General features: G+C 46.0%; 1 protein-coding gene across 1 annotated transcript in view; it reads right to left on the bottom strand.

The window, feature by feature from the left end:
• The window catches only part of STARD8 (StAR related lipid transfer domain containing 8), a 131,472-nt gene extending 125,032 nt beyond the window's left edge, over positions 1-6,440 (bottom strand). The window contains exons 1-3 of the mRNA XM_067548323.1: positions 6,234-6,440; positions 4,943-5,010; positions 3,020-3,618 (exon numbers count right to left, since the gene is read on the bottom strand). Of these exons, the coding sequence (XP_067404424.1) occupies positions 3,020-3,580 (561 nt within the window). The 5' untranslated portion in view covers positions 3,581-3,618; positions 4,943-5,010; positions 6,234-6,440. The remainder of the gene's footprint in view (positions 1-3,019; positions 3,619-4,942; positions 5,011-6,233) is intronic.
• Between the last annotated feature and the right edge of the window lie 6,961 nt (positions 6,441-13,401).

The raw sequence follows: 13,401 nt of genomic DNA, 5'->3' as shown, positions 1-13,401 counted from the left end.
CCAAAAAAAAAGAAAAGAAAAAAAAAAATCCTTTCCCACTTTTACATAATAAAAGTGCTCCCATGATGGTAAGTGCAATCCCAGCTGCCATGAATGAGTGAATTTCTGCTCCCTCCTAACACACTTGCCTGGTTCCTATTCCTCACAGGGTACCTTTTCCCCAGGGATCTCCCACATAGCAGGCAGGATGCCAGGCCACATTGGTTACTTTGCTGATTGCAAGTCTGCATTGTTTGGGGCTTCTGTCTCCCTTACTGCAAATAATTCAGAAGCCCTGAGAAAGAAAATATGCAGCAACCACATCCCAGCTTTCTTGGCTCTGCTTGTTTGTTTCCTTAACAAGGGATTGAATTGTGGGGAGAGGGAGGTTTTAAATAAGCATGCAGTATAAATGACTGCACCATCTGTTTATGATCCCAAGACAGTAACACAATATATAAAGGTTCAAGGCTTGAAAGGGACCAGCAAATACAATATAAAGGAAATTCAGCAGTTCCTGAGAGATTTGAACTTCAGTTTCTACGTGTCTCTTGCAGGAGCTGATGGCATCAATAAGTTCCCTGGTCAGCCTTCAATAGGAGTGATGGCATCAATTACTGCAGGAGAAACAGAACTCCAGACTCAGGACCTGGCAGGTAAAGTGCTTTCCAGTTCACGTGAAAGAGGGAGACAAAAGCAGTAAGACAGTAAGGGTGTCCTAATGCCTCCATTTTACTACCTGCCACTGCCACTCTTCCTTGCTCTCATCCCTGGGGGCAGCAGGTGGTAGGGCCATACATCTCTGGGACAAGGTCTGACATTTACTGTATGTTTGTACAGCACCTAGCACAAGGGGGCACAACTACAATATGTGTTAAATAATAAAAGGTAGCATCTTCAGGCTGCTCAAAGGAGCTGAAAATACTAGTTGAAGCCATTTACTCTAGGTAAACGCAGAGAGGGAAATGTTTAACTTGAGAACAGCTGGGGAAAAAATAGCACAGTGATGAGGGATATGTAATACATTATTAAAGTGACATTTTTTGCTCTCACGCCACCAATGTTGCACCTCTTCCGCTTTCTGTTCCCACTCACATTTACAGCACTCTCTGCTATTAGTCTCCCTGTCCCCCACGTTTGCACACTGTAAAATTGTAAGCACTTTGAGGCAGAGCTGTTATCATCATACTGTCTGCAAAGGGCCTCACACACCATTAAGGCCACAAACAATGGTGACCTGAGTGTGAAAAAACGGTGACTCCAACAACTACAGATTGGAGACTCACATGCGAGTCTTATGCTATTCCTTGGAGATTGTTTAATCCACAGCAGATGCATTTCTTCAGCCTAGAGGTACCTTGGTTCATCAATTGACACCAACCCTTTGCACACCATAGACAAAAGCTCGGCAGCTGTGTGGGACAGAGAGCAGCAGAGCATTCAAGAGTGCTGAGAAATCCCCACACATGGAGAAGTTGGCTCTTGTTGCCAACACCATTAAACATGTACATTACAGAAACAAGAAAGTGCTTGTCCAGAGAGACCCAGCCTTCTCATTCCAGACTCCCTGCTCAGAGGCATAACAGGGGGTTCAAAGAGCCCACAAACACCTGCCACGGGACAGGCTTCATGGGGGAGAGCAATAGAGGCTGGCTGTGCTGCAGGTGAATCACAGCAGGGAGCTTCTGACTTCTTATCAGCCTTTTCCAGCTGTATCAGGTACATAAATTACTATCTTGAGTTCTCGCAGCTGAACAAACTAGGAGTGTAGTATCAAGAGCCAGGGAGCTTTACACACCTAGCAGATCTGGGACTAGAACCTAGATCTGCCCACGGCTAGGCTGTTGCTCTATCCTGTAGACCACACTTTGCAGCCCCTAGGCAGCTACTTGTTCTGCCTGAGTGTATAGCAGAGTTAGATCCAGATTATTGTATGGCAGGTGTCAAACAGAACTCAGTTTGGTTTAGGGTACCAGTTTTCTTCAGGTTGCCCAGCCAATCCAACTTCGGGTTACACACAGTCTACCACATCTTTTTTAATAGAAAAAAACAGGGCCACTCTGTTTATTACATGCTCAGATTCCAGTTATGGGCACAGGAAAGGCAGAAAGAAGTAGAGACAGATAGTTCTCTAGAGGAAAGGAATACAGGTGATCATTCAACTCAAATGATCATTAACTTAGAGTAACAAACAGGGAAAGAGTTAGGCAAAGGAAACAATGATCATTCTAAGACCCTGGCTATTCCTAGCATTGACTGACTCAGCACCAGAGTTTTATTATGCGATTACGTATAGAACATGCCTCTTCCCTGCAGCAGCCCCCGAAATGGAACAACTGTAAGCACAGGGTCAGATTAAGGGGGAGAATTGTAGTGAAGCAGCTGGCTCAGCAATGAAAGAACAGACCTAAAAAGTCAGCACCAAGTTCTGTTCCACATGGTTTTAGATATGATTAGAAAAACAAAAAAGTGGCTTTGCATTCCCAGAAAACACCAGGCTGGGGTACAGCCCAGACCTGTAGCAGTGGGGCACGGGGCTCCCGTCCGATTATTTAGTAGCTGTTTTTTAATAGTGTTTCCTGAAAACACTCCAAAAGCCTTACTGGGCCTTCAGTCCCCAGATCGGCCTCATTATTCCTCCCTCCGTAAGGTCTAAGCAGAGAGTTAATTTCCTACATGCTGGAAACCCTGTAAGGCCTCTGTATAGCAACAGAAGAACAGTCAAGTGTATAAAGTCTCAACTCCATCTGCAGTCGTTGAGCCGTGCAGCTTCAGAGGCCTGAAACTAAGAAAAGAGACACGGACTAGACAAAGATGTTCAAAAGTGGCTAGTGATTTTGCGTGCCCCGCTTGAGACACGTTGGAGGGGCCTGAGTTTCAGAAAGTGCTGAACACTTGCTCTCTGAAAACCAGGCCCCTTTCAGGCATCTCAAGGTGGGCACCAAGAACTGGGGCACCCCAAATCACCAGTCACTTTTGGATGCCTTGGCCAGGGTTCAGAGTATGCCCCAAAGATGGAAACAAGCCCGGATGAACTCACCGCACAGCAGGGCCACATCTCCACTTCACTGGGATGTGGGCACTTATGAGAAGATATGCAGTTTCGGGGTCCACCACTCTCGCAGTCCAGAATGTATTGGTCTCTCTTCAGTTCTGGTCTGTGCTGTTCAACCTGCCAGTCTGGATCGTCTCTTTTCCCCCAGTCACCAGCGTGTCTGTGGTTCAGGTGAGCAAGACCACTAGAGATGAAAACGTTAGCATTGCTGGGAAGTCTGTTCCCAATAATAATGCTCTCTCTGCACCAGACACAATCCTCAGTGAAGATGATGGCGCTTGGACGCCACTTCAAGACTCGCATGGGTTTGATTTTTAGCATCCGTTCAGGGAAAAGCTCTTCTGAGACAGGTGGACAGTTGTCTGCTATGAATGAATAGTCGTGCTCTTCTTCAGGATTAGATGCATTGCACCTCATGCAGAAAAAGCCATAGAGACCTTCTTCATCCACCTCATTTCGAATTAAAGGGTCAAAACTTAGGACCTTATCCTGCTGGTGTGGGGTAAAAGGCAGCTTCATCCTATGCTTAGCATTCTTGGGATCCATGGCCCATGAATGGAGATCACCACTTGATTAAAGGGACACTAGCAAGATAAAAAACATATATTTAGCCATCATTCCTCTCTGTCTTACAGAAAAACACCTGCCAATGCTTTTTTTAGATCTGTTTTGCTTTACTGTGCTGCTTACTCCCCGTTTCCATTTCACTGAGCTTGGCAGGGACACCGTATTATCTATCTGTGGTATTGTGGAGTGCGGTCCACGCAACTGAGACTCAGGGTTCTATTCCCACCTCCAGCACTGGCCTGCTGGGTGACATTGGGCAAGTCACTTCACCTCTCTGTGCCTCTGTTTCCCCCATCTGTAAAATGGAGACAATGGTACTGACACTCTTTGTAAAGGGCCTTGAGACCTACTGATGAGAAGTGCTACAGTGGTAGGTATTATATGCTCCCCTTATTGTACTACCAGAGCACCTAACAACGTTTAATACATTTATTAAACCCACTGAGAGGTAGGGCAGGCCCATTATCCTTCTTTTACAATTCAGGCACAGACAGGCTAAGGCCACTCAGGAACTCTGTAAAGGAAAAGGAACTTGACCCCAAGTTCTAAACGAGCACCCTAATCACTGGATCACCCTTCCTGTCCACTGGCTGTATAGTTAGCTTTACCATCTAGTTTTCTCAGTGGTCCTGGTGTTTGTGCTGTAAATGCTGCAGGGGAAGGTTTAAATCCAGAACAAGCCTCTTTTCATTTATATTTTAAAAACAATCATGAAAAATGTATCATCAGTATTAAAATCACCAAACTCACAAGACCTAAAGTAATTGGTAAGAGTCACTCTTATGGAAGTTCTCATCTCCTCGTTAATTTCAAAGCTTGCAGAGACCCTTGCTGGAGCAAGTGGGCCCCAGTCCTAAAAAGTGAGTGCAAAGGAGCTGTCCCTTGGGTCTGTGCAGAGCCCCACTGACTTCAGTAGAACTCCCTGCAGGCTTAAGCGTTCGCCTGCACAGATCTAGCTGTAAGCCTGCAGACGTACACCCCAATTCCAGAAACACTTTTGCACATAAGTAACTTTACTCACAGGAGTAACCCTTGTTCTCTTTCTGGAATAGAAAATTAGTTATGAAGTAAAGTCCCATGCAGACCATCAACCTGAAAATACACATTACCTCTGGAAAAATCGGACAGAAGGTGCTTCACAGAGTATTTAAAACATGAAAGCAAAAACACAGCTCATAAGAATTCTTAAATAAGAGGGGGAGAAGCAACAACTTATATCATCATTCCCTCCATTGCAAATACACAAGCCACCAATCAATCAAATTCAAGTTGATTGCGTCTCTTTTTAATTTAAGAATTTGTGAATCGTGGTTGTTGGTTCTGTTTTGGTTTTAGATTTACCATATAAAGCACAGATGGCCTGGCTGTAGGAGATGCTTGAAGACAGGTGCTCTTGTATGCACTGAAACCTAAAATGAGTAATAATAAATATGATGGTATAGCATTCTTTCTACATTATTTCCTATCAATTTGAGATTATCTCTTATAGACGACTAAAGGTCATTTCTGTATGGTCACAATACACACGTTCCCCTCTACCGGAGTTTAACGTCGCACATTTCTTACTTACAATATGGAATTTTTCACTTAGAGAAAGCCAGCATTTCAGAGCACACTCTGTGCACTAACAAGATGAGGAAGCCAGGGGAGTAAAAGCGTGTTGGAGTGGTCCTGTTGAGGCATGTCTGGATGCTGTCTGAAGTTTTCTTTCATTCCATCAGACAGACAGATAGACACACATCACAGAATAGGCTATCTCAGGTCTATAACACACACACGCATGCACACACAAGGCAAGTTAATCTAAGATAGGTACTAATTGTCTCCCTAGCTTGCAGTGTTAGCTGAGATACTTTGGGGTTTGAATGAGTCACAGAGACCGAACTCCCTCTCCAGTGGGTCCTATGTCATGTATGAAGCATGTCGGTGCGGCATTCACCACGTGGGGGAAGCTTGCACAGCTGCTGCCCATCTTGCATCTCTCTTGCAGAGAGGATTTCAAGCTCCCTTCCACCACTCCAAAATACAATCCCACACAAACATCAGGTTGAGCCAAAACAGAAGGCCTGGGAATTCCATGGGTGTGTAGCAGTGCCAGTCGTACTGATAATGTGATAACCTCTTACTATCTATTTTGCTGCAAGACTCAAGAAATATGAAGCTACCTATATCTATATATTATATAGATATATACACACACAGTGTCTCAAAGCTCAGAGAAATTGGCTGAGTTTGTAATAGTGAAACTATACCTTCCATACTGGCATATACATTTTTATGGCTTTTTATTCTCTGCAAGATTTTATCAGTTTTCCCTTTATTTCTGTCCCCTAAAGGCCCCATGTCATGTTCACACACACTCTAGCTAAGGAAGGTTGGACACAGCTCTCTCTAGACCATGTCAGTGCTACTGCTGGACTGGCCAGAGAGAATTGCTAGGTGGCATTGTCTGTTTTACCTCTGTGGAGTGAAATCATGCAGTTACTAGCACCCCACCACGATTTCTCCTTCTGTGCTTTGATTCTCAGACTGCTCCATGCTTTAATCAGACACACAGGAGTCATGATGCCCCCATGACAGGACTGAATCTGGCCCGTATTCTGCTCAATCCAGCTTGCCAGTTCCTACTCACCTTATCAGTCCAGTGGAACAACTCCACCTGTAGCCATCCTCCAGCAGGATAATGCTTCCTAAACTGAACACCCCAGCTGAGAGGGAACAGGGAGACGGCATCTCACACAGCAGGAGGGGGCAGAGCCTTTGTCCCAAGGAGAATACAGCCAGCATAAGGATTTAGCAGTCCTTGCCTTGACTTCAACCTCCTGCTGCTGTTGCTGCCATTTCCTCAGTCACCTATGAAAAAAGTAAAGATCAGATGAGATGCTGCAGTTTTAACTGCTGTACTGACAGTCAACAGCTTTATCTGCACACTTATCTCTACCGCCTTCCTCCCAGAATTCCCCAAGAGGGGGATTTTCACTTTTCTGGGCAGGTCTTTTTTCATTATTAATTTTTGGCTCCCCTGTCAGGGACATTCCAGTCCCTTGGCCAGAGACCCAGTAGAGGAAAATTCAGCCTAAAAAAAAAGGGCTTCTGGGAAAAAGGGGAAAGTGAAATCAGACATTAACTGGAAAGAGTCTAATGATTAACTCCAAAGCTGCATCCAGGAATTTCATCCTTTGGAGAATTAAAGTTTCATTTTAAACAGTGCATCCTATTGCATTTTCCAAAAGAGCCCATGGGATAATCCCAGCATCCAGACTAGCATTCCCTCTGGCGTTCATGGCTGCATACAGGAATGCCTGCTGATGGCAAAACGGTTCTCCCGTTTGCCTGCTCAGTAACTGGGCCGCCAGTGTCACTCTGTGCAGCGGAAACTGCCCTGGGGCACCTGGAACACAGAAACGATGGTAAGAGAGAGAAATCCCAGACCTGCCTGCTGGGTCTAGAGAGTTCAGACTGTCAGGGGCAGGCAAGAAGCTCTATAAGGGGCACAGACAAGCCTGCAACCCTACCCAAGATCGGGGGTGGGGGGCGCGGGTTGAATTTGGCACCTCGGGCCCATCTCTGCTAAAAATTCACTGAGCTGCAGGTTTCTTTGCTTGGCGTGGGAAGGAGAGACCCACAGCACCTTCCAGGAAAACGTGCAATCTCCCACCTCCTCATCCCTCGGCAGTGACGAGGGGGCATTGGGGGGGGGGGGAGGGGAGGGCTAGAGACTTGCAGCCTTTTCTTTTCCATCTACTGTCTCCCCGCACCTCAGCCCCCGACCGGGGAGAAGTTCTGCCAACCGATGCCAACATCCGAGAGACGCCGGGTCGGTGGGTGGGTGCGTGGACTGGCTGGCGGGCTGGGGCGTCGGTTCCCAGCCGCTGATGCTTGCCGAGAGCAGGGCAGCGCTGCCCGGGCGGGGTCCTCTCCCCCTCGGAGCCATTATTGCTCGTATAAACACCCCCCAGCGAGGAAGCTGCTGCGGTAGCCGGGTTTCTCCCACCCCCGGCCTAGCCCCAGAACCGCTGATCGGCCGATGACTCCGGGCCGAGCCTGCCCTGGACACTTACCAGCCCCCGAGGTGGTGGTTGTTGCTGCTGCTGCTGCCGCTGCCGCCGCCGCCCTGGGCGGACTCGGTGCCGGCAGGCAGCCGCCGGGGGATGCTCGGCCACGAGGAGCCTGTTCACACCCCCCGCCCCGGCTCTCGGCCTCGGGCTGCAGCTTTGCCCCGCGCGGCTCCCAGCCCGGGGCTCCCCCGCGCTCGGCTGCCAGCTGCAGGATCAGCCGCGGACCGGCCGCCGGGCTCGAGTCCCCCCGGCCTCCGCGGCAGCCCGGCCGTGACATCACCCTCCCCAGCCGCCCCACGCCTACCTGCGGGAAGCACACACGGGGGGGGGGGGGGGCGGGGAGGTTAACCCTTTCCTGCCTCGGCCGGGGGGAGGCAGGGCTGCTCTGGTCTGGCCGTGCAGGCACCGGGCTGGCGCCCTGGGGAGCTGGGCTCCAGTGGCCCAGTTGTCATTGCCACTGACTCGCTCGGGGGCTTTGGGCGAGTGGCGCAGCCGCCTGCAGCCTCAGTTTCCCAGTCTGTAAAAGGGGGCGGCGTCGGGCGCGCCGAGCCGAGAGCCGGGGCCGGTGGGGGGGATTGCTGCATACGGAGCATGGAGGCGACAGGCGAGCCCGTTCCTGGAGCACAAAACTCTCGGAGCGCTTCAGCCTGGCTCGCTTCAGGGCCGCAGGTTTCTGGTTCAGCCCATGCTGCCGTGGGGCTGGGCTGGCCCTAAATCCCAGCCTCTGCTGGGGGGAACGGTGCGGTGGGGGAAATCCACGTGTAGGTTTCCTCTTATCCCGACCTGGGCTACCTGCTGCCCACACCATGCCTGGTGCCCTCCCCTCTTGTCACTAGATGCTGCCAGGCCCAAGAGGCACAATTCCTGCCGGGATAGCAGCTCTGCCAGGGGAAAAGCCTCCTTTGGGTTCATCTGGGGGATCGGCCAAGCAGTCCCACGTCCTGCCCCTCCAGAGAGTGAGGGAACAGGATCCAGCACTGCACCTAGATCTGGCTTTAGGGATTGACATACCTGCCCTCCACTGCTTTGGAGAGCGAGACCTGGATCCAGACCGCAGCCAGTCTTCTATAGCAGAGGACAGTGCCACAGATCCAGGGCCAGATTCTCAGCTTTGAGCCACCTTTGCACATCCGCTCTTCTGGGGTGGATTTGACTCCCAATGTAAATTAGAACAGCCTCGGTACTGCTCTAATTTACACTGAAACTGTCGATGGCCCCCAAGGAGAGTATTCCAGGGGGGGAAATCTGCTACTTTAGCTCCCTTTATGTTGTCAAAGCAGCATGCATTGGGCCATAGAACAGCAGAACCTTGGGTTCCAGGCCTGGGAACCTGGGTTCTCCCACCTGACAATGCAAAGCACAATTGCTACATCACTTGACTGATCCAAGAGCTGCTAGGGGAACTTTATTTAAAAGGTGTAACACAGATGCACTGCAGGCCCTTTGTGTTATTTATCCCCCATTAGAATGGAGACAGAAAAGTCCCAGTAGATCATCTAGGCTCTGCCAATGCAAAGCTGCTCCATGCAGTACCTTCCTAAGGGTTTGGTCTTGTCCAAGTAGGAATAACTCCCACAATGAGAATTCCACTGCTTTCCTTGGTTCTGGTCCAATTGACCTGATTGCTACAGCACTTCCCTAATCTGGCCTAAATTTTCCTTTGCTCATTCTCATCCCTTTCTTTCTAGTAATTGAAATCAGTTTATAGGGATAAAGTAGACAACGTGTAGTCAGATTCTAAAAAGGGGTTAATATTTTAACAGCTCTACTATTGTCAAAAGGGTTGTTTTTTTGTTTTTGTTTTTGTTTTTTTTTGGGGGGGGGGGGGGCATCCTGAAAATATGTTCTGTTTTTTGGCCAGCTCTTGCTCTAAGTAGTTTCAGGTCTACCAACGCCCCTGTCAACACATTTTCCTCATTTTTAAAATGTTTTTGCCCCTTCACTGTAGGACTGTGAGAGACCCACACAAACAACGGGGTAGCATGGAGAAAGACACGTTAACTCACAATGCAGGCAAACCAGTGAAGCTGCCAATACCCAACGTGCTGACAAGTTCACAAAGCAGACAACTGAAAATGAGAGAATGAGGCTATTGCAAGCATTTTCAGTTCTAGTGATACCAGATGTCACTTGTAACAACAGTAGGTGGACTGAGAGCCTTCAACTCAGTTCCAGGAGGCCAATAAATAAATAAAAACAAAGTCCATCTCCACCCAACCATGTCTGATGCTAACAGCTTTTGACAACTAGAGACCATGGCTGAATTTGAACTAGTGATCTTGAGGAAAACTCAGTAATAATGGAAGATTTCAACTATCCCCACATTAATTGGGTACGTCACCTCAAGACAAGATGCAGAGATAAAATTTCAAGACACCATTAATGACTACCGCTTGGAGCAGCTAGTCCTGGAACTTACAAGGGGAGAGGCAATTCTTGATTTAGTCCGAAGTGGATCTGGTGCAACAGATAAATATAGCTGAACTGCTCAGTAATAGTGACCATAATGTAATTAAATATAACATGCTTTTAGGAGGGGAAATACCAAAGGAACCCAACACAGTAGCATTTAACTTCAAAAAGGGAAACTACCCAAAAATGAGGAGGCTAGTTAAATAAAAATTAAAAGGAACAGTCACAAGAGTGAAATGCCTGCAAGCAGCACAGAATTTTTTTAAAAAGTACTGTAATAGAGGCTCAAACTAAATGTATACCCCAAATAATAATTTAAAAAAAAAAAAACCAGTAAGAGGACCAAAAAAATGCCACCCTGGCTAAATAAGAGAGTTGAAGAGGCAGTTAGACACAAAAAAGACATCCTTAAAAACTGGAAATCAAATCCTACTGAGGAAAATAGAAAAACTCTGGCAAGTCAAGTGTAAAAGTATAATTAAGCAGACCAAAAAAGAATTTGAAGAGCACCTAGCAAAAGACATAAAACCAGCAATTTTTTAAAAAGTACATCAGAAGCAGAAAGCTTGCCCAACAATCATTGAGGCCATCAGATGATCAAGGTGAAAAAGGAGCACTCAAAGACGACAAGTAGGTTGCAGAGAAACTAAATGAATGCTTTGCATTGGTCTTCACTGCAGAGGATATGAGGGAGATTCCAAATTTGATTAATTGTCCCAGATTGAGGTGTCAACAAAAGAAGTTTTGGAACAAATTGATTAATAATAAGAAGTCACCAGGACCACATGATATTCACCCAAGAGTTCTGAAAGAACTCAAATATGAAATTGCAAAACAATTAACTCTGGTATGTAACCTATCACTTAAATCAGCCTCTGTACCAGATGACTGGAGAATAGCTTTTAAACAAAGGATTATTGGAGGGGCCTGTGCCCCTGGTTGTCCCCTTTTGTGCACACTCCTGTGTAACTGGTTAAAAATAGGATACAAACGGTAGGAATAAATGGTCAGATTTCACAATGGAGAGAGGTAAATAGCAGGGTCCTCCAAGGATCTGTACGGGGACTGTTCAACGTATTCATAACTGATCCGGAAAAAGGGATAAACAGTGAGAAGGCAAAGTTTGCAGATGATACAAAATTACTCAAGATATTTAAGTCCAAAGGAGACTGCAAAGAGTTACAAAGGGATCTCACAAAAGTGGTTGACTGGGCAATAAAATGGCCAATAGAATTCAACATTGATAAAATCAAATTAATGCACACTGGAAAACATAATCACAACTATACATACAAAATGATGGGGTCTAAATTAGCTGTTACCACTCAAGAAATAGATCTTGAGTCACTGTGGTTAGTTCTCTGAAAACCTCTGCTCAATGTGGAGCAGCAGTCAAAAAAGCAAACAATGTCAGGAACCATTAGCAAAGGGACAGCTAGGACAGAAGATACTCTAATGCTACTATATAAATCAATGGTATATTCACACCTTGAATAATGCATACAGTGCTGGTCACCCCCATCTCAAACAAGATATTAGAATTGGAAAAAGTTCAGAGAAGGGCAACAAAATTGATTAGAAGTATTGAATAACTTCCATAGAAGGAGAGAGTAAAAAGACCGGGATTGTTCATTTTAGAAAAGAGACGATAAAGGGGGGATATGATAGCAATCTATAAAATCATGAATAGTGTGGAGAAAAAGTGTTATTTACCCCTTCACATAACATAAGATCCAGGGGTCACTGCATGAAGCTAATAGGTAGCAGGTTTATAACAAACAAAAGGAAGTACTTCATCATACAGCGCACAGCCTATGGAACTCCTTGCCAGTGGATGTTGTGAGGCCAAAAGTATAAACCTGGATTCAAAAAATAATTAGCTAAATTCATAGAGGATAGGTCCACTCATGGCTCTGAGCTAAGATGGTCGGGAACACAGCCCCAGGCTTTGGGTGTCCCTAACTCTGGGTGCCAGAAGCTGGGACTTGATGACTTGATAAATTGCCCTGTTCTTTTCATTCCCTCTGAAGCATCTGACCACCCACTGTTGAAAGACAGAATACTGGATGAGATGGACCATTGGTCTGACCCAGTATGGCTGTTCTTATGTTCTGAGGAAAAATGGTTCTATATCCTATTCCTCGTTCTTGGGGGCATCAAATCCCCAACATATTCTTTTTAAATTAGATCACTAAATGTATCTATTCCTCTGTGTGATCAAGATATCCTCAAAATAGTTTTCTCAGCTTAAATACAAGGATTTCTCCTCCCCCACAACTCCCCCATATAGATTTCAAATACAGGCATTAGCAAAAAGTAAAGCTTTTGACAGACTAATCTTGCTAACATTCCTTTTACTAATACATATGAAACATAACAGCTTGCCACTAAATAGTAAATACTCCATAATCATGGCCCTATCTTTAAATCTGTCTAAGCAAAAGCTAACTAGTGAGCAGAAGTTTACTACTGATAATTGCTCAGTTACTCTAATGTAATACTGATCAAGAGATGCAGTGAGCCTAAAGGTATCGAATAATTACTGCATTTGGGTGATACTCAAGTATTTGCTCAATTTTTCACCAAACCAGAACTTGCCAAGAGTAAAATTACAATAGTACTAATTAATTACTACAAAACTTGCAAAAGAAAGGCAAACTGTTGTGTTTAAGAAATTTAAAGGACTGAAGAGGAGACTGGAAAAAGGACAGAGGACTGGAAGAAGTCTCTTCCATCTCTATGATTTTCTGCACGCAATTTTATCTGATGTTGTATTGTTATGGATCTGTTTGTGGTTTTGTTTGTTTTTAAAAAACAACTCATGTTTACCGTCCTCGAGGCGCTTAGCATTTTGTTTAAAAAAATACCCTCCACTTTTTAAAATAAATACTCCCAAATCCCCCCCCCCCCCACACACACACACACAAAAACCAATAAATAAGTTACAGAGAAGAGATAAAATGGACGGAGTCCATACAAAGTGAAACAACTCAAACCCATTCAAATGACAGTGAATCTAGCAAGCTGGTCACTGCGGAGCTCTGAATTCCCTGTTCTGCATTTCATGGAGACTGGCTGGCAGGGATTATGTTCACAAAATAGACTGGGAGCGAAAGTACAGGCTGAGGCAGGTTTCTTAAGCCATCCTTGCAGGGTGGGAATGGGAACTGTGGAGCACATATTCATTTCTGTTCTTTACTGAGGCAATTAAATAGCAATCTTTTCAAAGGAAATGCTGCCCTCCTGTGGCCAGTTGGGCAAGAATATTTTTCAAGTAAATTTAGGAGGGCAAGGAACTATCCACTGCTTATTTGGCACTGGAAATCCACA

This window comes from Emydura macquarii, unplaced genomic scaffold (genome assembly GCF_026122565.2).
Source record: "Emydura macquarii macquarii isolate MOO-44397 ecotype Brisbane River unplaced genomic scaffold, CSIRO-AGI_Emac_v2 contig_1253, whole genome shotgun sequence".
Taxonomy (NCBI): domain Eukaryota; kingdom Metazoa; phylum Chordata; order Testudines; family Chelidae; genus Emydura; species Emydura macquarii.
Note: the sequence above shows the minus strand (reverse complement) of the source record. Positions and strands in the feature narration are given on the sequence as shown.